This window comes from Malurus melanocephalus, unplaced genomic scaffold, assembly GCF_030028575.1.
Source record: "Malurus melanocephalus ecotype Western Australia unplaced genomic scaffold, MMel_1.1 scaffold_20, whole genome shotgun sequence".
In the NCBI taxonomy this organism is placed as follows: domain Eukaryota; kingdom Metazoa; phylum Chordata; class Aves; order Passeriformes; family Maluridae; genus Malurus; species Malurus melanocephalus.
The window spans coordinates 2,077,952-2,101,004 of record NW_026623252.1 but is presented as its reverse complement, the minus strand read 5'-3'; the positions used below and the strand labels follow the sequence as shown (position 1 = coordinate 2,101,004).

Below are 23,053 nucleotides of genomic sequence, written 5' to 3'. Positions count from 1 at the left end.
AGAATTCTTTCTCCTGTTCAGCTGAAAATCCACAGCGATATGGATAGTCCTAGTTACTTTCTTCGTTTCCTAAAGTATGTCTAGATGGGAGGTAAATTGGAGACCCAGCCTGCTGGTCAGCTGGGTAAGGTGAGAGAAGACATACCTTTGCTTGGTTTCCACCATTGGCTTTAGACTGTTGTAGGCTGAAGTTTTTTTTCTGTTCACTTGGCCCATGGTGGTGTTCACAGAGCCCTTGAGGCTATGGACACACTCTGTGATTTACAATTTCTCAGCTGACACGGGTGCATTGGCAGTCAGTCTCCTTGTAAGATACTGCCTTATATGACTGTGTGGGTGACTGGAGAARTATTTCTAGTATTTTTTAGTATTTTTAATTCCTTGTACACATTATGCTGTTACCCAGCACAGTAGTTGGATCCAGACACTCCACAGTCATTCCACTGGCTGCCTGGCTGCTTGGGAGATACAACAGAGTTAATCTTGAACCTCAGTTGAAAGGGCAGGTTTAGGATCAAATGAAATCCTTTATGGCAGCAGTGAGACATTTTTCCTTATCCTCTTTGGCTGTCATTTCCACAGACATCCTCCTTTCCAGCTGGCATAAGGGGTCTGTAAGCACTGCCTGAACAGCCGCAGTTCAAACAGCTTTTCGCTCCATCATGTCAGACTGCGGGAGGTGGGGGGCAAGAGGTGACCTAACTCCTCTGATTGTAGATTCCCTTTTGTGCAGCCTCTCCCTCCCTCCTCTCACGCACACCAAGTGTGAGCAGAGCCACTTAGCAGGGGCCACTGTCTCCCTGTCAGTCCCAGGCACAGCAACTCACTGTGATTGCAATTACAATTTCCAACTTGTCCAGAGATGCCAAAATCAGGCTGTCCTTGAGAGCGCCGCATACCATGCACAGGCCCCGAGAGTGCTCAGCCTCTGCAGAAGCTGGAAATCTGATCTCTGCTGAAGGTTAACTGCTTTAAGTCATCTGAAGATTAACTCTTTCAAGGCTTGATTTCTGTTATTTCCATCTTAAGCAATAATTTTTCTTTAAATGTTTGCTTCAGTAATTTCTCCCCCCAGTGTGTGTGAGGATAAAAAGTGTGTGTATGTGCAGGGGGGGTTAATTCTCCGTGTGCAGGAGCATATGGCTGCGTGGTGAAGGYATATATGGAGAAAAGATGAGGTACCAGCACAGACAGAGCAGCCAGGCTGCTTGGAAACAATTCTGCTGGCATAACACTCTAACTGGAAAATGCAGTTAGGGAAAGTGAGTTTGCCAGCTGCTGGTGATGGGGGAAGTCTGAGCCCTGCTGAAATCCATGGGAGCTGTGAATTGGCCAGCAAATTCAGCAGGGCCAGAATTTCCCATCTGGACTAATCTTTCCAGGAGGTCTGCCCAGGTTTAAGGAAGGATCCCATGCTTTAATGAGGGACTGACATTATGAGTTATTCCTTAATGAGTTAGGAAGTACATATTCAGATGCTTTTTGTTATGGCAGTTGGAGAGTTCCTCATTTCAGGTTTGCAATGCTTTATGACTYGGAAACCCTGCTTAGGGTTGGGTAAATATGTGAATGGGAAGAAGATCAGGTGGGAGTGTTCGTTTATTCACTGGGAAATATAGCTGTGGATTAATTGAAAGTATYGAAGATTTGAATCAAAGGCAAGGATTTCTTCTGGCTGTAAAGTGTGTGTGTATAAAGGAAACATTTTGAACTGAGATCTTGTGCTGCACTTTCTATTTAAATGAATAAAGTAGCCCAATRATAGGGTTGATACTTGTCTCCTTGGAGTGTACTTTTGGGCTTGGTTACTGAAACATGAAGTGAGTTATTTGCTTGGCAGTATATGTAATTGTTCTGAAGGTCAGGATCCCTGAGTTGCCACTGTTTTATCAGGACACAGTAGGAGAGAGGTCTTTTGAAAAAGTGTTTAGAAATTGAACAGGCAAAAGATGAGAATATTAAAAAAAAAAGGCAGAGAATAGTGCTATGAGTATGGTAAGTGGTATGCAATAGTTTAATTAGGGGACTTAATCAGGAGCTTGTGGGTTTTGTATTTTCACAATGAGTTTTCTGTTGCCCTCAGTACCRTGGGGGGCTTGTTCTTGGCGTTGTGCTTTATGTTTCCATCCTTTACCATGGGTTAGATCTGGACCTGGCCAGAATGCTCTCCTTCAGCTTCATATTTTCCCTGGGCTTACATGCTTGTACCTGGATGTGGGCTTTTAGGAGAGCAATCTTATGGACTTACCAGTGAAAATTTCTATTGKATGCTGTAAAGCCATGAATTTTGGGTACTCATCACAGGAGGATATGCCTGCAGGGGTGGGTCTTTTCATCTGCACAGCCAGTGGTTGGTGGTAATTCAGGCAGAGGGGGAATGTGCCTCTGCAGGCACAGATCCTGATGGAGTGGAAGGCTGTAGCTCATAGGTTTGTCATTACAAACATGAGAAACAGTCTTCCTTAAACACCAGCAAAGTGGCTGAGGATGCTGGAATTCTTTGCACTGGCTTTCTGACATTCAGATGCAAAGTGCAGAAATAAAAGTGACAAAACATGGTAAAATTATTAAAGACAATAAGATTCTTTAATAACACTTGATGTGTTATTATGAAAAAAAAAAAAGCAGACACAGATATCCAGTTTTAAAGCAGAGTTTGATACTGAAAACTGGGTCACAAGTGCTGCCTAATCATTAAAACTGAAAACCTGCATCTAAGAAGCATCCTATTGCTTTCCATTCTTCCTYTGTACCTCCAGCTCCCATTAGCAATATAAAATAGGCACATATTTAAGTTCCTAAATGGCACTATCTATGCCAGAACGTTGCCACACTGATAAAAAATGCAGGGTTTTATGGGACCYCTGTTAATAAAAGAGAGGCACTGTTTCCACAGGTTTAACTGTAATGCTTCCCAAACAAGCYATCACTGGTTTGAGGTTAATGGCAAATCTAATGAGGTGCCAAGTCAACATAAAGTTAAGGGAAAGCAAGGGTTTTTATGTTGTAGTGAGCAAAAAAAATCCATATATACGTACAAAGGATCATGCTGTGACCATTTTCAACAGGCTTATAGGAGCTAGATTTGAAGTACCACCGTCAAAATATATTTTATCTACAAATACTGTAGTTTGCTGTACTCCTCCCTTAGTGATTTGTTGCATGTAATACCTCAAAAATTAAGTGTTTTGTKTGCCTCAGCACTGATCCAGACACTTCTGATACATCAGCAACTGTCACAGATTTATAAAAATAATTAACATCTGTTTGCATTAATATTATACCTATTATTTACAAGTGACAGTCAAATGTCCCTATTGCTGCTTGCTACACAGTGTGATGGAAGAAATGAGACAGGTAAATGTGGTTCCTGACTGGCTTACTGATAATCTTTGTAATATTCTGCCAATACTTTTTAGTGTCCGTGATAGATTTTAGGTCACACTGAGGCTGGCAGTCCACAGAGCAGCAGATGCTGGTTTGAAATGCCTGGTCCTTAATACTGAAGCTGTAGCTCCAAAAATAAGGAGATTTTGCAGAGYAATGCTTTCCATATTAACTTTGGTGTTACTTTTTATTGTAATATAAAGCATCTCTTGGACCTGTTGAAAATGTGGTGAGCTTGCTCCTGCCCTGAAAGGCATTCAGACACAACAAAAAAGGGGTAGGATAGATAGAGGGGAGAGGAATGATTATTGCTAAAGCAGTTTATAGATGGAACTCTGGATTGCAACACAGATCCCACAGCCTCCAAGAAAATGACTTAATTTTTTATTGATTTTTAATTAGCTTCAGGTTTTAAATTACCTTGGGATGTTCATGTAGACAAGCAAATACTATATGAGGAAGTTTTTTCAGGCAAAGCTGTTTTATCTACTTATCCATTGAGAATGTGTCTCRAATGTTGTTTTCAAACATGCCATTTGCTTTTGCCTAGGTCAGGTGTTTTAAATACACTGGATGGTACTTGCTACATAAAGCAAATTGCATGTTAGCACCAGGAGAGAGAGAATAGGAATTCTTCCCTCTTAGTTACTTGCAAGATGGTTACAAGTGTGTCCTGAATGTTTCTGATTCCTATACAATACCAGGCTTTTAATTACAGAGGCAAATATGCATTGTTCAAAATAGAACTGCATAGGTTTCTTACAGGCCAGGGCCCATTTATATCTTCATCTTTTAATGACAAATGACACAGAAATATTTAAGGAAGTACCGTGTGGGGGTGGGAGATGTGCCTGGTTTCTCTGTGACAAAACTCTTCATCAGGTGAGGGGCACAAATGGGAATGAAACTCCAGACCACTCAAGGTTATTGATGCCAGTGTTAATGTGAGAGCTTGGCAAGCTCTCTAGGTGTTCTTGAGCTCTAGAAAACACCTCAGACCACATTGTGTCACGATCTAAMTGTTTGTAGCTCCACTCAAACTTGCAGATCAGCCCTCGGCAAAAAAAGTCAGGGCTGCTCCTCTCAGTGTTTTGCTGCAGTTTGCTGGGATTTTGGCATTTCACTGGCACAGAAGTCCACTATAAATGGCCAAGGAATTGACAAATGATATTGTTTTGAGCTGCCCCTCAGAAGTGGAGCATCATCTTTGGTCCCAGTAAGGTGATCACACCATGGTGGTGCTAGGTCTTTGAAAGAAGCAAAACTGGGACGGCATGCAACAAGGAATAGATGGATTTATTTTATGTAACCAAACGTTATAAAAGTAATGTCAAATGCTATTTGTGTTATTTAGAAAGGCTGATGGTGGAACAGCTATGGATACGTGTTCCTGCATTTTATTAAATGTCCGCCTGCTTCAGATSTGCAAGTAAGCTTTGCAAGTAAGCKTTGCAGCTGCCATGGRCACGYGTTTAGCACTAACTTTGGCACAGTGGTGGTACCTTGGGCTTCCAGRTTTCCTAACAGTTCTTCATGTGCCTGCAGTTTCCCTGGCAGTGTCACTTACAAAGAGCCTTTTTCTTGTGGAAATCTAGGGGGGAATTTAGCTGAATTTATTGCCAATGAACATAAATATTTTAGCGCTGACCAAGCATTAGCACCCCAAGCACACCCACACCTGCATGCAGCATGGGCAGCCCCAGCCCCTCCTCTGCTGGCACCACCTTACCCTTCACCCTTTGATGGCCACGGGTTCATTCAAGAGTCTGTTTAAAGAAGTTTTTCATCTCATCTTCAGGAGAGGAATAGGTCAGCAGGATGGTAAAAGAAAGTATGGAAGAAAAGGTGGGATGCAGAGCTGTGGAAACTTAGGAGGAAATCAGGCATAGTGATSTTGATGTGACACAGAGCAGGGATGCAGGGAGCTTTTGAGGACTTTGTGGCTCACYGATGCTGGTCAGGAGTAAAAAAAAWTCTAACAGTGAACCAAGCAGTCCAGTGAACCATTCCATGTTCAAATATCATCCCTTTGCAGAACSCAAATCCTGAGTGTGAGGCTCTTGTGCAGCTGCATACAGATGAGGGAAAGGCAGAGATGAGTCTGATTTGAATTCTCAGTTGCAAGAGATTAAACACCTATGTTCCAGGCAAAATGTATCTTTGATTAAAACAATTCTTAATGTTGATTACACACTTGATGAAATTAGGTTTTAATCTGATGCTATCCCTTTAAATTGGTCGTGTAGAAGAAAGGGGCTTTGAGTGTGTGATTATAAAGTCAAGCTTTTCACTGAAATCAGAAAATTTCAAAGCAATGCCTGAAGACTCTTCAGAAAGGAGTGAGAACTTGATAGACTTTTTTTTTTGTTCTCGAGACCTTGCCATCATTCATCTTAAATCAAAAATCAAAGCAATAACTCCCTCTTTCTGAAAGGTGTGCGCAGCCAAGGCTGAAAATATGTATAAGCTGGTCAGCGATAAAGTCTGCTTACCCTCCTYTTTGAGCACTGCTGAAATGATGGCTTTGTTAGGCTGCATGGTTACAACTTCAAATGTTTTTGCTACTTACATCAAAATAGTAAGAAACARATCACTTTGGACAGACTGCTCTGAAATAATGACGCATGTCACAGGCTGTAAGTAAAACATTTGTCAGAATGACACAATATTTTTACTCTTAAACCACCTACTCCTGATCCACAAGGGGGGAATCCCCAGAACAAATCTCACTGTTACTTTTCCCGACAACTTTCAATGGGAACAATTCSGGCTGCTGGAGTCCTTGGCCATTATGCATAAAAGTGAATTGAAAATGGGCTAGATTTTGCTTTCTCATCGCTATGATCAGTGATTCTGGGCAAGGTTCACAGAAATGCTGGTGGGAGCTGTCTCCTTATCAGATGTTTTTGGAAAATCTTCACTTGGTTTGTTGTGCACTAGAGGCCTGTTCCTTTAGAATTGAGATTCCTTCTCTGCTGACTCAGGCTCTGATGAATTGGGAGACCTAGCACAAAGCAGGGAGAAGTAAGAAGCATGTGGTGGGGATGTTCTACCAAATGTATCTCCTACACTTTCAAGCATTTCAGCATTAATTCTCAGCACCAGTTCGAGTCAGCACGGTGCTCCATGCCCTCAGTGTTTGCAGGAAAGGGATCATAGTACTGTTCCTTTTTCCTAATTTATTTTATGTTGCTCATAAATATATAGTGAGCCAGAATTGTTTCTATGAGTGCCTGAAGGTATCTGTTTTTGCAGAGTAGGAACTACTACTTCTCTAAGGTAGGCAGGAATGTTAGGCCCAGCAATCTGCAACCATGACCTTCGAGAGGGAGAGCTTTCCCATCCCTGATTTGTGCGAGGGTTGGGTGCTTGGAGGAAAGTGGGCCATCTCTCTGGTGCATTTGGAGCTCATGGGGCAATCACTGCATTCGAATTCAGTGTCACCACGCAGGAGTCTGTCAGKCTGGTGCCCTCTCTGCTCTCCACTGCTGTGACAGGCAGGGCAGCCTCAGAGGGATTGCCTGCTCTGAGAGATGCAATGCACCTAAAGACACATCACACCTCCAGAAAAGGCTCCCAGCAGTGAGAGAGCAGCCAGACACCACTGGTAATGCCAGGGCAGTGGAGAGCAGAGTGTCCCATGTTGTGCCATGCCTGGCTCCTTACCAAGCTTCAGGACACAGATCTGGGGGCATCTTCTCCTGATGGCATGGGTTTGATAGGGGTCAAGAGATGGMACACGCCTGATGATGTTGCCATCACATTTGTGCATGAATAGACTGCAGGGTGTGGTCCCGAAGCGGGATTTAATTTTTGTTTTATTTTTTATTATTGTTTTTTATCCTAGAGAGTTCTGGTTGTGGTGGCACAGCTGACAGATGGATTTCCAKAACTTTTGAACAAGTTAGTCTCACTCTTTAATGGTGTAACACACTTGTACTCCCAGCTCAGTGTGCACTGACTACCTAATGAATCTCTGCTTAAGCTCCTCATTGAACACTGAGCTCAAAAAAGCTCAAATCTATTACATCCAAAAGATACGAAGTCCAAAACCACCCCTTCAAAACCTGTAGGCTCCCTAATCCCAAGAGTTCGTCCTGGCTCTGAGGAAATACATGCAAACAAGACTCAAAAATGTGACCTTCTCTGCTTGGTTACATAGAGGGGTCCCTTAACATGGCTTCCTAAGGCAAAGCAGGCGTGGAGGGAGTGTCAAGGAGATCATGGTTAGTGCAAAACTCTGGCTAGCAGCTCGTTAAACCCCATTAATGACAGGGCCTTTAGACRTCTAGTTATTTCCTATTGTGCCAGCCAAATTCACCATTTCCACACAGCMAGCAGTTGGCAATGTGAGTGTGAATACAGGATTTGGACCTGGATGTGAACTGCTGCACTTCCAAGTAGCAACCTCTGTTGAACCTGTACTTCTGTGAGCATTCACCTTCCTTTATGCTTGGAGTCTGCATGTGGATGTATAGAAAGATTTTTTAAAAAATCTTTCTGTTCATTTGCTCCTGGGTCCTGCTTCTCAGGAGAGAAATTGAGAGAATGTTGTGCACAGCCTGGGAGTGGCCATTGTGTCCCAGGAGGGTGCAGTCACAGAAAACTATTTCCTCAGRAAACTGGCACAAGCCAGGCCTGGGTGTTTAAATTGCAGGACTTGAGCTTAATGGACCAATAATGTAACCACACTGAGAARGGGCAGGAGAGAGGAATGATTACACAAAATAGCACATCTGAGAAACGTCGGACTGAGCTGAACTGAAGGAAGGCTCAACTGAAGTCACCTGTGGTGAAGCTGGGGGAACACAACCATGGCCCTGCCAAGCTGCCTGCAGGCTTAGCTGCCTTCTGAAAATTGCAGCTCGAGGGGTTGAAGTCCAGCAGCTCTGGAAAGCCATGTAAGCAACATCTTGCACAGGCAGTGCAGAGGAAATGCAGCAATGGGTGTCACTGTCATACCACCAGTGTGGGTATGTGTGCTGTTAAATGTATATTTGTGCTGTCTCTTAGCTGAAATAGCTGTGCAGACTGCACAGGCTAAGCCAGCTACCACCTAAACAATTTGTAAGACCTAGTAGACAAAAAAAAAAGGCATTTAAATATATTATATGCTGGATTGTAATTGGATTTGCCCTGCAGCAAGTCAGACTTGCATTCCAGACAGGTGTTTGCCCCAGCCACTAGAAGAATTGTAAAATTAATGTAAAAAGCAGTGTATTCCGTGTAATATCTCGCCTATTAGCACAGCTGTGCTTTCAGAAAAATGCACAGCGCAGTATGAAGTCAGCTTTTAAGTGCATTTATTTACTCGACAATTATTAGGAAAAACAGCTGGGTTTTTCTCCTTTTTTTGGCATCTTTTGTTTTGCTTTGTTTGARGGCATTTTATGGCAAGAACATTTAGAAGCAGAAGGTTAGGAAATCAGATTTTTCAGACTTTGCACTTACTTAACTCTTTATCAGATGAGTATCTGATAAAGAGTTAAGAGGAGCAGTAACATTTACTCCAGCTTTGCCAAATTGGGGAAGCAGATCTGTGATACTTCCCTGGAACTCATTTCTCCTGCTGTAATTGTTAGCAATAGCATATCAAAGTAGGAAAGGGGGAAGTTAAATACCATCTTAGATGGTAGTAGATGTGCTATAGGTGTACTCAGAGCACTCTCTTCTCACAAGCTTGAGGTCTGAGGTTTTCTACCCGTCCTGTAAGGCCAAAATGAAAATCGCGTTTTAGTTGGATTTTGAGTTACTTTTCAGAAACAGCAGTCAAAGGTATTTCAAACATGACTGCAGCGTATAGATAGATCAGGAAACCGTTTTAGGTGAGATTTTCAAATTGCAGTTGCACCTCCTCAGAGCCCTTTTGACACAGCTCTGCTGACAGAAAGCAGTCATAGCTCTGGTGATTGCTTGCTGGGACCTGCAAACTCACCCTTCTTTGGGCTGCTGTCTTTTTACTTAGTGCAWGTGGCAGGCAGATCAGTGTGAGCCATTAAAATAACATTTATGTCATTGTTTAATGTGACTGTTTAATACAGGCTTGTGTGTATAAATCACAGGAGTTGAGCTTAATGGAGCAATAAAGTAACCACATTCAAAAGGAGCAGAAGAGAGGAATGATGGACGTGATGTGATTTCTTTATACAAAATAGCATATCTGAGAAGAGTAGGACTGAGCTCGTGGGGGAAGATGAAGTGCTGGATCTTAATCATTTCTCTCCCCTCCATCCCTTTGGTATTTCAATAGTCAAAGGAATTCGTTCAAGAGAGAAAAGTAAAGTGATCTGGGACACTGTTTCCCCTTGTGCTCCAGACTTCTTGTGTGACTGTGGATAAAAAGTTGTGCCTTTTTGGTAACTCAGTTTTCTCTCCATTAAATTAGAATTTTGAACTCATTCCCRTAATTGTGCCAATTGAGTGTAGAGACAAGGGCTGCAGACACACAGCTGCCAAAAGTTCCATGAAATTGCAGAGGTTGATTTTGAAAATGCCAGTGCCACCAGCCAAGTTTGTGAGTTTAGGTGCCTCACCTGCTAAATGTTTTAGACAATTAGATTAGGAACCAGGCTGCTGAGTGTCAAAGCACCACCAAGACTGCAGCTYGAGGGTCTTTCATGTCCAAAGAGATTTGAAAATGGGGACTCGTACTCCTTATTTGCTCAACAGATTCTTAAAATGCTGCTAAGCCATAATGTTTCTGTTGTTGTTTGTTTTGTCTTACTGGGCACTAGCAGAACAATTGCAATCTCTTTTACTTTGTGTTTGTGCTGTGCTGGATACACACAGCCCTGATTTTGGTTCTCATGTAGTTGCAACTTCAATAAAAATTACAATAGTTTCACTAATGAAGATAACTATGTGAAGCCAGGATTCRTGCTAAATTAGTATCCATTAGTGGCTTAAATCTATAATGAAGATTTCCTTGCTTTCTGTTGTGTATCTCAATTCATTATGGAGAAGTCCATAATATTTTATTAATAGCATTTTTATTTTTCTTCCTGGAACTCTTGCCCAAAACTATTGGAAAAGCATGTGGTTTCCTGTAACATCAGAATGAGACAAATGGCAYTGTTTGCTTTTATTATTGTACAGAAGTGTTTTTCCTTTGGACCCAGATAGACTTGGCAATGGAGAATAGCTGAAGACTAATGGACACAAGCTTCAAAGCTTTCTGTCTGGCCCTTGGTAGGCAAAAAAAAAAAAATCTGTTCTCTGTTCTAATCAGTCCTGATTATAAAGAAATGTACTCCAGCTCCAAGCTCCTGGGGAACCTCTTACCTTTAGTCAAAGAGGGAGTGGGCAGCAAGTGCTGTTCCCTTATGCATCTGTAGGAGAAAAATGAATGGGGTAAAAAAGAAAAAATGGGGTAGAGTAATTCTGTGCTCTGGAAACTGGATAATTTTCCTGTCTACAGGTATTTTTTCTGTGTGTTCTTTAGGGCCATTTTCTAATCATAGCAGAAGGAAAGCTAAAATTGCTTCAAGAAGTTCCCATACTTAAAGAGTTAACTGAATGGGAACTGTATTAATTTGAATGTGAGCAAAACTAGTTAAATTCAGATCCCTTTTCTAATTTGTTGTATCAGAATCTTTCTCAGATCTGCTCCACCATTATCACATCAAATAGCCCCTATTTATTCATTTATTTATTTCTTCACATACATTGAGGAAAAAAAGGGAAGAAGTCGCTCCCCCCAGTGAGGGCCATCTGCTCTTTTCTTATTGGGAGGGAAAAAACCCTACAATTAGTGTCTTGTTCATCTTTTTGTTTTACCMAAAAAAGGAGAGGGAAAGAAAGTAAAAGAACTATTATGCAAATATCTGCAATTTGGTTTCAAATATTCTTTGTACTATGATGAGCAATTTCCTTTAATACAAACTCAGCCTACTTGCCAGAACCATTTTTTTTTGCCTCAATATAGGGAAGGGGGGAAACAACCCCCAACTTTTATGAGCTGGGGGTATGCTATGTTCTTCTGGTGGCAAATTTATCTCATCCTTTTTTTTTTCCTTTCTTTCTTTCTATGGCACTATTACAGCTGTTATTCTGTTGTCAGAAAGATGTCATATAAGGGTTTTTTGAGGGAAAAAAAAATAAGAGAGCCAAAACAGCTTTATAAAGCCACAATTTCTTCCCACTTTTCATTGTTCCATTGCCATGATAAAGTGGTCTTGAAATGGAGGACACAATGAATGAGAGAGAAGAGCTTTCTCCTTGCTACATTGGAATGCCAGTTTCTTGTGATGGCAGCATTATCTTTAAGAACAGTTTTGTAGGTTTTTTTGTGGAAAAAATGTGCTACTGATCAGAGATATGAACTTTAAGGTCAAATAACATAGCCAAGACTAAACCTTCTGGTCCTTGGTCCTGGACCAGCTTGGTAGCTGAAACCTAACGTGGTAGCTGAGAACTATTTATAGTCTGCAAAAGGGAAATAAGGTCTTTTCTGTGTGAAAAGCTGAAGGGTGGAAAAAATCAAAATGAACTCATCGAAGATCCATTGGGAGAGGACATAATGAATCAGAAGCTGAGCTAAGAAGCTCAGATTTAGAAAGCTGATGCTTCCTGTAGGGATTTACTTGTGAATCAGGAGACAAGGAGGAGTGCTGCTTCGCTGGGCTAGGTCTGTGCTGTTCCAACCCCGGGTTTAGGCTCTGCTTTGCTGGGCATGTCCTAATGGCTCCACAAATCTGACTTTCAGTAGTATTTAGGAGCATCAGGCACACTGGAAGAGCCCACACTAAACCTCCTGATTCTTAAACTTTGCAGGCTGAACTTCGGGATAGCATCAATCAACACACAGCTGTTACATGCTTAAATCTATGACACACTGAGCRTAAATTCTCTGGTCTGTGCTCTGATTTTAGCATGGTTTCACCAATATTGCCACATAACCTTCTCACCATATACAAAGGGCATACTTTGCTTACATAATATGAAGGTGATGCCCAATGGATTGACCACAAGTTGGGGAAATGTATTCAAGAAGCAAAAGTGAGGAAAGTAAAACAAGACCAAGTAGAGCTTTAAGTAAAGTCAAGTRTGTCACATATTTTGTTTCTGTGGCTTCAGCAGGGCAGGGGATGCAGGGCAGTGCAGAATTTCAGATTTGTGCAGTTGGTCTGACTCTGTTTTTGGGACTCAGAACATTGAGTGTGCATTATATCAGGCTGGATGCTCCRTAGGTATGCCTAGCTCTGGATAGACAGGAATTGATGGTGCTCAGGGGACACAGATTTCCTTTAGTCACTCAATGGGACATCTTACACATCGAGTCTTTGAGCACACTGGAGTAACTTTTGGGTCACTTTTATTGTTACAGGAAGCTCTCATCATGGCCAGCATGGACCACCCACACCTGGTGAGACTCCTGGGTGTGTGCTTGAGCCCAACCATTCAGCTGGTCACTCAGCTGATGCCTCATGGCTGCCTCCTGGATTACGTCCATGAACATAAGGATAATATTGGCTCCCAGCTCCTGCTGAACTGGTGTGTCCAAATAGCTAAGGTATGTAGTTCATGTTGAGGGTTTTTTGTCATTTCATATCATTTTCATATCTGCCTTTAAAACATGACTTTTCTTTTTGTTTGTGTTGGGGTTTTTTCAGGCCTGTTTTTGTTTTCAAGAAGGTTGGGTAGTTCTTGGAGTACGCACTATTTTGACTGCTTGCAGTATTACACATGACTTGTCAATCTGAACTAAGGTGATTTTCTTTCCAACTCAGTGTGAATTAAGGGTAGGGGTTGTTTCTCGGGGTTGGGGGATAGGGGGGATGAGTGAGGGAAGAGCGCCCTGTGAGACATCTGGGGCTGGATCCAGGGTGATTTTTCAGCCTYTTCTGTTGTTCACTGCTCATACACTCTAATTTAACCTGATGGTTGCTTTCAGCCCTTCTGGATCTGAATCGCCAGTTAAATTCTGACACGCCATCAATTGTCTGCCCCCACACTGCCAGGAAGATAAAAATCCCCTTCACGTCACTCCTTGGGTGGTGATCCTGCCRTGTTTGGGTCACAAACCTTCCTTGTCCAATGTTTTACAGGTGGTTTTAGGCATTTTTAAGTATCCAGTGTGGTACTAAGGACAAGGACAAGTATGCAGTTCTAAGAAAATTGGTTGCAAAGAATAACTGATCTGGTAGTGGAGAAGGCCATAACTTTTACCCATTTTGAAGTCTCAAACCACGGTTGTTTATAATGGTGTTACTACAAGTGTGAASCTGGAGTTTGCTTTTTACTTCGAATTATTTGAAAATTGTATAAAGTTTTGGGTTATTTTGGTGAAAATGCTTGTTACAAATATATACCACAAACTCCTATCTTACATTAAATCTGCAGACTTAAGTGAATTTTCTRCAGTTAATTCAAGTTGTAATGTTAATCTTTTGGCACTGAAGAGAAMCCTGGAGATTCAACAATTGTTTTGCTGGGCCAAATGTCACGTAACTATTTGCCTCTCTTAAAAACTTATATACAAAATATGTTCTTACAAAAGTAAGAAAATGTAGAAATTCAACTAGCCCTGAGTTCTTCTTCAAGAAGAGCAGGAGTTTGAGGTGTATCATGAATAGTTTTCTTTCCGGAATCAGATCTGTTGTCAAACCTTCCTGAAGGAGAGAGCAGATGGAGCAACCGTAGTGCTGGGTAGAGCACTACTTTGCACCATAGAAGAGGTGTGGGGAATTCAAACCCCACAAATGGAAAATTTCAGCATTTTGTGGATGATTTAATATCTGGTGCTATGGTGGTAAAGCAGCCAGAGTTGCCTGGGAGTCCTGGAACACACTGGTGGGGATTTACAGTATGGAGATTTACAAAGGTTTATTTAGGGCTGTTACCAAGCCAGGAAAGGTGGAAGAGAAAATTCATGTTCCTGTTTGAGTCCTTTCTCTCAACACAGCCTCCTTCCCATCTGTTCTCCACTCTCTTGATTGATAGTGGCTGTTATTATTTATTGCAAAACATTTACACAGTGGCATCTGTGCAAAGGTAGTCCTCCCTAATTTTTACTTTGTGTGTGCATATGGCCCTCGACTCCTTGGGCCAGTGGCTGTGCTGGCTTTGCTGTGGACCCTGTAGTGGAGATTTCCACTTGATCCAGTACTTACAGAGCATGGGAGGGTCTGTGGGAGGGTCATGGCATTCCCATGGTGTTTCTTACCAAAGTGAAGAAGCTTCTAAACTGATTCCCATTGTAAATGGTTGCAGCTTAATACAGGGCAAAGTGAGATCATATGTGTAATGCCAACTGATAAAGTGTCAAGAAGAGAAAGGGAGTTCCTTTATAATAAAAGGGGGTCTATTATTGAGAGAGCTTAGTGAAGTTTAACTAGTTAATTGAAATTTAATCAAATTTATTGTCTTCCGCATCACAATAATCATGTCGATTTGGGTGAGAGGGTGTACACAAAAAATTGTTTCAGARGTGCTAAGAAGAAAAATCTTCAAGATCACCAGACAAGAAGTCCCCTTCTCCCAAAAAGTGGAATAAATTTCTTTTATTTCTGTCACATTTAACAGTGACTAAGAATCAGCCTGCTGTCTGCAAACAAGAAAGGTTCAGTTTGCCTTGAAACAGATTAGTGTCCAGAGGAACGAGTGCAGAAGGCAGCATCAGGCACAAATTCCCATTCCCTGCAGGACAGGTCTGTGTGTGTATCCCACATTTCTGTATCCCCTGTGCTCGTGTTTCAGGCACTCCCATGTGACTTGAGAGTGTCTCTCCACGTGTTGCTTTTCCAGGCTCTTGGGAGTGATTCGTTKTGTCTTTCTGAAAGGTACCAAAAGCACAATCAGCAGAGTAGTAAGAGACAAAAATCATCAGTGACCTTCCAGTCCTGTGCTCTGCTCCCTGAAGTAGCCCTGATGCACTCCTCTACCTTCAGCTTCCCTGTTTTTAGGCTGAGAATTTTCCCCAACAAGAAAAGAACTGGAAATGCCTCMGATCTGAAGTTCAGGCTGATTTTTACAAATTATTTAAAATCAAATTGCATCAGCAATACAGTCCCTCCCTAACTGTGCTTCTCTCCATCTGCCAGTGTTCAGGCACTTATTTATCGAAGTCATTGCTTCAGAGTTCCCTTGTTCTGCCAGGCTGTTCATTTCCATGTGTCTCTACTTCTGTACAACTAGATGCAAAACTAGTTAGGCACTGTGCCTGGTTGCCAGCCCACATATGGCTCTGGAGATGGCTTCTGAAGGTTGATGACAGGGCAGTTATAAAGTATTATCTGCTGCCAATTGGAAAAGCTTGGGTGCTTTTTCTCTTTGCTCATAAAGATTGTGTTGAATTTATTCTGATGTTCCATCATTGCAGGGTAATTGTGTTCTCATTCCAGAGGCTTTAGCTTCTTATTTTATGGATGAACGCTATAAAAATAGAGTAGCCCCCAAGCGTTCTCCATGAAACATGGTTGTTAGACAGCAGCTGTGTCTGAGGGGTTYTTCCCTTCTGCTTTGCAGACACACAGAGCATCTCCTGGTGTCTCACTCTGATGGGYGCTGTCCTGCTTGGAAAAGAATGTTTAACCTTTTAGCTTTGAGATCAGCACAGTGATTTTATGTGGAGTTTGCTGTCCAGTAAAGCAGTGAACTGTGCTCAGGCATCAAGACACTTTGTAGTGGGAGCAAGACTGCCCATCTTGGTGTCTTGAGGGTATGGAAGGACAGAATGTAACTTCATGACCACCCACAGTGTTGGCTGCTTGAGAAATATATCGAGACTCAACCTCTGTAAGGATGGCACAAGCCTGAMAGTGAATTCTCAGTAGGTGAATCGCATCCTTCTCAGCCAGGGTGTGACAGGTACATGTAACTAAGGAAGATTCCACAGACAAACAGAAAAAGAGAGCTGTGTGCATTGATATTTCAGTGTGTTTGATAGAGTTTCTCTCAGCAAGGGCTGCCCCAACACACTCACACACACAGCTTGGAGGTGTGAGGGTGAGGACATTCTTACAGAAATGCCTTCAAGAAGGGAAGACATGTGTGGAGGATTTTAGTCAGGAAAAGTTGGTTACACTCTGTCACTGGGTGAGGTTATCCTGTATTTGAGGCTGTATCCTCTCCCTGTTGCTCCAGTGGAAAATAAGCCAGAGTTCTGTTGGAATTGTGATCATGGGCCTTTGTGCTGTGCTAAACTCCCTGTTTCTCAGGGGCTTTAGAAACGCAGTTTTGCTTCTGTAATGTTGCATACAACACATGCTAATTTCAACATGGACCTGAGCAGTCCAGTCTCCTCCTTTACTGGTTTCTTTTCTGTCACATTTACGATTTCGTTCTGCTGCTGTAGATTTGTGTTCCATCTGCATTCATTTTGCTGGGCAGTGTTCGAGTGCAGAGGAACTTTTCCTGCCCCAAAGAAGTCAAGGCACAGGAAAACTCAGGAAACAGTTTTCCTATCACGAGGCAGCTTGCCTATGRTCACCTAGCCTGTGGACAAAAGCTCAGCTTTCCTGGGTCTTAGCAGGGGCTGCATTCTGTTTCGCCCTCTATCCCCACAGGGACTTCAAGACCTGTTTTTGTGTTCTGAACTATAATAATTCTTTTACAATCCCTCAGAATACTAATGAGGTAAGGCAGAAGTAGGTTGTTACAATGGAATGTCGTGAAAGGAAAATCAAGTACTTCAGGGGATTACTTTTTATACCTTTTCAATATAAAAGTATTCTCAAATTACCTTAACTAAAGCCCTGCACGGAATTGGTTATCCAGGTATGCAGGAAAACAATGTTTGAAACACTCCARGAAGGAAAAAGAGAGAGGAACTTGGGGATCAAATTTTAATGAAGCAGATGCACATCTTCAAGTCCGCTGAGTGTTATTCCARCACACTTGGAGTCATTGCTGTCTCCAAGGACCCCCTTCCAGAGGTACGGAGCTGCTGCTGGAAGCCTCCAGGAGCCACCAAGCCAAAAGCTCTTGCAAAGCCCCCTTGCTGCTTCTTTTTGCTGCCCCATTACTCGTTCTGTTTAGCTGGTGTCCCCTTCCTGCTCCTGAAAGCCGCTTTCCATGTCAGGCTTTTTGGGAAGGTGTATTTATTACTGCTCATCTCAGCTGGGTGTAAACTCACAGGCTGTGTGAAGTTCAAAGGATTGATGTGGATTTTTGCAGGTCAGGACCTGATCCAGAGGCTGGTTCAGTGTTCACCTCACATCCTAAATCCAGTGGGTTTGAGCCTGCACTCCTCATGTCTGGAGACAGGAGGGTTCTGAGCAGGCATGGCTGGTGGAAAGTGAGGTGGCACTGTGAGGTGAGGAGCCTTTCTCCTCCACCAAGACTTAATGGATTAGGAATGACTTGTTAGAGACAGCTTTTGTTATTCCAATACAGATGGCATGAGGGAGAAGCTGTGTGAACCAAGAGGAATTGGGACTAACCCAACAGGTTGGGAAGAGGTGGAGGACAGTGGCTGTGGTTCAAGGTCTTTATTTTTCATTAAAAAAGCCTACCCTACAGCTCAGTGGCTATTCCATCCTGGAGWGAGCAAAGGAGCTTAATGACAGCCATCTATCAGCTGTCCAGATTGTAATCTTCAAGATGTGTCTGTTCCTAGAGCTCCTTGCCATGACAAGGCTAAGTGTACAATGACAATGCCATTGCAGCCCCTCCTGGCGTGCTGACACTGGCCAGGAGCAGGGCCAAGGGCTGTGATAATTATCCCTGCAAGCAGCTCCATTAGCATTAATGTCGTTTGCTAATGGGGCTGCTCCGTGAGGAAGTGCAGTGTGCAGAAGAGTAGGATCTAAACCAAGGGCTGTGAAATCAAAGCCATATTGAAACAAGGCTTTAATTTTGTGGAGGAGCAAAATCAAAATACACGAGGGAAAGTGTCATTTTCCCCTCTTGAATTCCTCTACAATTTCCTTTTTCTATTCCTATTTGTCATGACTGTTTTTCTCACTCAGATGGAAGGCTTGGATATTCACAGATGGAAAGGAAGGATCCTTTCCTGGTGTCATTGGAGAGCTCTCACTCAGAAAACATTATGCCATCAGTTCTCAGAGGGGYATTACCCAACCTTGCCCATACCCAGGGATGTTTTGGTACGCTGCTGGGTGGCTCCCAAAAGTTCATRCAAACTTGAGAAGCCCTTGCAGTGAAGTTCAAGTGGATCTTTCAGAGTTTTTAATTTCTAAGTGGTGGAAGGGTTCAGATGTCTTTCTTGCTCTGGTGARCTAAGCTGTCTTGAGCTTATGTGAGATGCTGAAGAAGCTTCTTTAGATCCCATCAGATATTAAGGTTWATTTTTTTTTCCATGCAAGGCAGGGCACTAAGTAAATGTTAGGGCTTTGTTCTTCATGTCTGGTCTGCCCTGCTCAAATTGGTGTGGGCACTCRAGTGCAGCCGTTGMGAGCATCAGRGCCTGGTGACCTTAACTTGACTGTRGCTGGAAATAATTCTCCAAATAAATCAAGGAATTAATCCTTTTAAAAACAATTGGAGCATCTGTACATTGTGTGTTTCCTTGGTGAGCACAGTATTCCATGTTTTCCTGCATAACTCTGTACCTRTTTATTGAGAATTCTGCACAGTTTTCTTCCCCTTTGTTCACGAGTCATTTCTTCTGGAGTATTGAGCTGCTTTAGTAACTTTTCTACCAAACCCAGTAGTCCACAAAGGTTTCCTGTGGAAAGCRTTAAATGAAGGCAAGCACAAGAAAATTCATCAACTTAAATGCCAAACAAGTTCTTATTTCCCTTTCCCCTTTCAAGTTCTTCTAATTCTCCTTTCCCCTTTCATCTCAGACGGACTATCCAGTCACTAAATTCACAGTTGTTCTTTTTCTTTAATTTTCTTTTGCTTTCTTTACTTCTCTTTTCCATCTACATTTACAGTGCTTTTTGTCAGCTCTTGTTTCCTGTTGCTTTTTCTCCAGTGTCACCATTTTCCCTTCACTCTCATTCCCTGGCTGCTTGGTTCCCTTTCACTGCTCTTTGCTCTGAAGGGGCACAGTGTCACCCATCAGTGTCCTTATGTTGTCCTGTCTCACTCCAGGGTTTGGAAAGGACTCAGTTCCTTCATTTCTCTCATAAATATAAATAATAAATTACTAGGTTTTAAGGGTTTAAGTACCAGCTCACTGATGGCTGCATGAACCCCATATGCTCTTCTAGTTTGTAGGGGAGGGATATTGGAGGCTGGAAGATTGCATGAGAAACACAGGAACAAAAAACTGACTCCTGAATTATCTAGTCTTCCTCTTCCCTTTTCCCTAAAAATCCAGTGCTCCCAAAAGTTCCATGGTTCATGATTGCTAGGGAAAAAAAACAGAGCAGAATTCCCAATCATTTACAAATCACATCAGCCCTTGTGGAGGCAGAGAAATGAGCGATTTATTGCACAGAGATAGACAATTTATTGTTTTGTTAAATGAAAGGTGCACTTAGCCCTGACATTTATGGGGTTTCTGATATTAGAGACCTGACAGCCCCGGGCTACAGAAGCTCTGGAGGCTTTGCCTGGATGCCCCAGCATTCTCATCAAGCACTCTGAGCTGCGTTTGGGGACACGGGACACACTCAACATTAGATTTTCTCTAGAAGTCCCCAACAGACTGGCTTGGGAAAGCATTATTGAAAACCACCCTTAAATCAAATTCAAGATATTATAGGAGCCCCTACTAGGGTCTGTCAGGATTTCCATTATAAGCACATATTTTTCAGGTTTATAACTCAGCCATAAAATTCTGCAGGACTGTGACTTGGCATAAAATGCCTCAGCTCAAAGCATTTTTTTTTATTATTATTCCAGAAATATAAGTATTTGGCTATTTTTTAAGTTGCAGAAGTTCAGAAACAAAAGCTGGATTATTCTCTCTATATACCCATAAATTAAAATGYATTTTCCCCTAGTGAGTACCTTTCTCTCAACATTGTATTTTATAACAAAACTGATGCTGCTTGGAAAACTGAAAAAAAAAAACAAGGCCCAAGGTACAAGGAACATATTATCTACATATATATATGTAATGTGTTATCTAATAATTATTAATAATAATAGTAGTAATTATATATATGTTGTATACAATATGTGTTATTGTATAATAATAATAATATAATATGTATTAATTTCTATATCTAGTCTGTGGCCAAAAGAAAACCCTCACTGCTTCTGTTTTTATTCAATGTCTGTGTTAGCAGAGAAAATAATTCTCCACATTCCTGCAACACATTAATATCTTGTGATTAGARGGGAAATAAAACTGGGTTATGTGTCCCATGGAAAATACCAAGCATTAAAAGAATGCATTTCCYTGGATTGGAACACTTCTGAGCAGTTCTGAATTTTCAAAATGAAGATTTTTTTTTTCCAGACCTTTGAAAAGTCTTTGGATTTTTGTGACCTTTTTTAAAACTAATGTTTAAATTTGTTTTGAAAGAAAACTATACAGCTGTCTTTCAGAAGCTTTTCTGAGYTCTTTTTTCCAAAAGRGTATTTGCTCAAGTTGTTTTATTCRAATAAACCAACTCAGTTTTAGARAAGGAAACTTTATATTCCAAACTTTAGGGTTCATTTCCTAACCTTTGAACAATTTTTTTTCTTTCCACAAGGCATAAATGCCATTTATATGCACAAGATAAATAGAGAATTTGGTGTTTCTGAACTGGAAAGTGACTCTTTCTGCAATTAATCTGTTTTGTTTTGGGGTTTTTTGGGTTTGCTTTTTTTTTTTTTTTGGACTTAAATACAAACTCTGTAGTCTCACATAAAGATAAGTCTAAAATACACCAGCCATGTCACTTTTGGTGTTGACAAGGTGTCTTGTCACCACTAAGCTCTGACTTTACCTCTTGTAGGTAACAGTGAAAAGCATCCACTTGTGCCCAAAAAGTGAAGTCAAATTGTAAAAGGTGCAGTGATTTGGGGCTATGTGACGCTCTTCCCAAGAGAGTTTAAATGTTTGCATGTTTTAGTCGAGCTAAATGCAGTTTTGTATGYTGAACGTTAGCTATGCATTTAACATGGTGAAATACCCACGAGGAAAACAAATGTGTAAGGTAAAAAACAGAAGTGGCATGAGAATGAATGAGTCTCAACTGGCTGTGAATAAATTTAGGGTGGAGAYTACAAGGAGGTTATTAGCCACTGTAAGTGGTTCTCAAACCCAGTAGAAATAATGCAAAATAATTAATGGCTTCTAAGATGGAGCTTGATAAGTCTGTGAGGCAAGTGTGAACGGAATGGCATGATTGCTTTCAAGGGGCCAAATTTGATGACACAGTTGCTTTCAGGTCCCTGTTTTGAGGGTGAGTAGTGAGAGGACATGAACAATGAAAGGATGTGTACCCACACTTTACTCAGAGACAGCCCAGGTCTGAAATTTGGAGCTTCAGGAGATAGAGATCAWGCTGTGTTTTGCACTTTGGGTTGTTTATTGTTTTTCTGTTTCTTACTTACTCACCTTACTCCTTCTTAATTCAAATTAAATCAGATTCTCATTCCATTAGCTGAACTGAATAATGCATCACTCAGTTTTCATTGCAATCAGCCGGGCTATTCATGCAGTGATGATGCTGTTCTTGTGAGTAAACACATCAGAATCAATCTTGTGTGTTCAGCAGGCTTCACCCTAAAAAAGAAAATGAAGATTTCACTTCATCTCTCTTTTTTCCCTTTGCCTTTGCCTAGGGCTTGCTATCAGTAATTCATAAGTATGTGTACAGTAGGTGGGAAAAACACATAATGGAATTATTTAATGAAGACTTTATTACATTTTACATAGGGATTCCAGTTTGTGTTGGAGTCTAATGACTCAAAACACTTASTCTGTGAAAGTGCCAGTTCAAAGAGAAGATGAAATAACACTGTTTCTGATTTGGCTACATTTAAAAACACTTCATTATAGTTCAGAGCTCACCCACCTGGACAATATTTTTGTGAAGAAGGCATTTATTCTGTGTTTTCCCAGTCTTTTCCTATCTATCTTGCCTTCCAACTATCATTGTTTCTGGTGAGATATTCAGACATACACATCYTTTTGGATTACCAGTATTCACGGGCTAATTCTCTTTTTGTCTGTCACCATTGTTGCATCCTTCCCATTAGTTATGAATTCTTTTCTACTCTGCTTCGTACAAGTACAGCTTGTTACCTTCTTGTCTGTAATCTTTCCAATTTTTCTTTTACTTGACTTCTTTTTCCCATACATTGTTCTGTCTTTCTGAGACTAAAATCYTAATAATGGTGTTACGCTCTGTACAGTTCTGTGTATCTTGAAATACACAGAAGAAGACTAAGACTAATAATACATCTTTTTACATCTCATTTTAAAACCATGAATATCAGAAAGAAAGGAAGTTTAATCAAAGAAAGGGTAGGAAAACTTTGTTTTGACAGCTCTATATTGGGACTGTGTTGTGGGCTTTTTTTGCTTTGCCYCCCAACTGGGATAAGCTCAGATTTGATTTGTGGCATTTTATTTTGTTCATAGAAAATTACAAAGGTGTTTGGGTTTGATTTAGAACCAAGGACTCTCCTCAAGGACCATGGCAGAGATAAGTGGTGGCCAGCCAGAGATTGCATGAAACACACATTTTAGGGTTAATTCACAGAAATATTGTAATAAATAAATGATCTGTAAAGTGAGCAGGCTTTTGACTCTTTGCAGTCCTACACAATGCTCCTTTCCTGTGTTTTTTGTCTCCTCCACATGAGTTAGGAA

General features: G+C 41.4%; 1 protein-coding gene across 1 annotated transcript in view; it reads left to right on the top strand.

The window, feature by feature from the left end:
• Positions 1-23,053, top strand: part of ERBB4 (erb-b2 receptor tyrosine kinase 4) — a 525,799-nt gene that overhangs the window by 438,464 nt on the left and 64,282 nt on the right. The window contains exon 20 of the mRNA XM_057389869.1: positions 12,713-12,898. Coding sequence (XP_057245852.1) covers positions 12,713-12,898 — 186 coding nt within the window. The remainder of the gene's footprint in view (positions 1-12,712; positions 12,899-23,053) is intronic.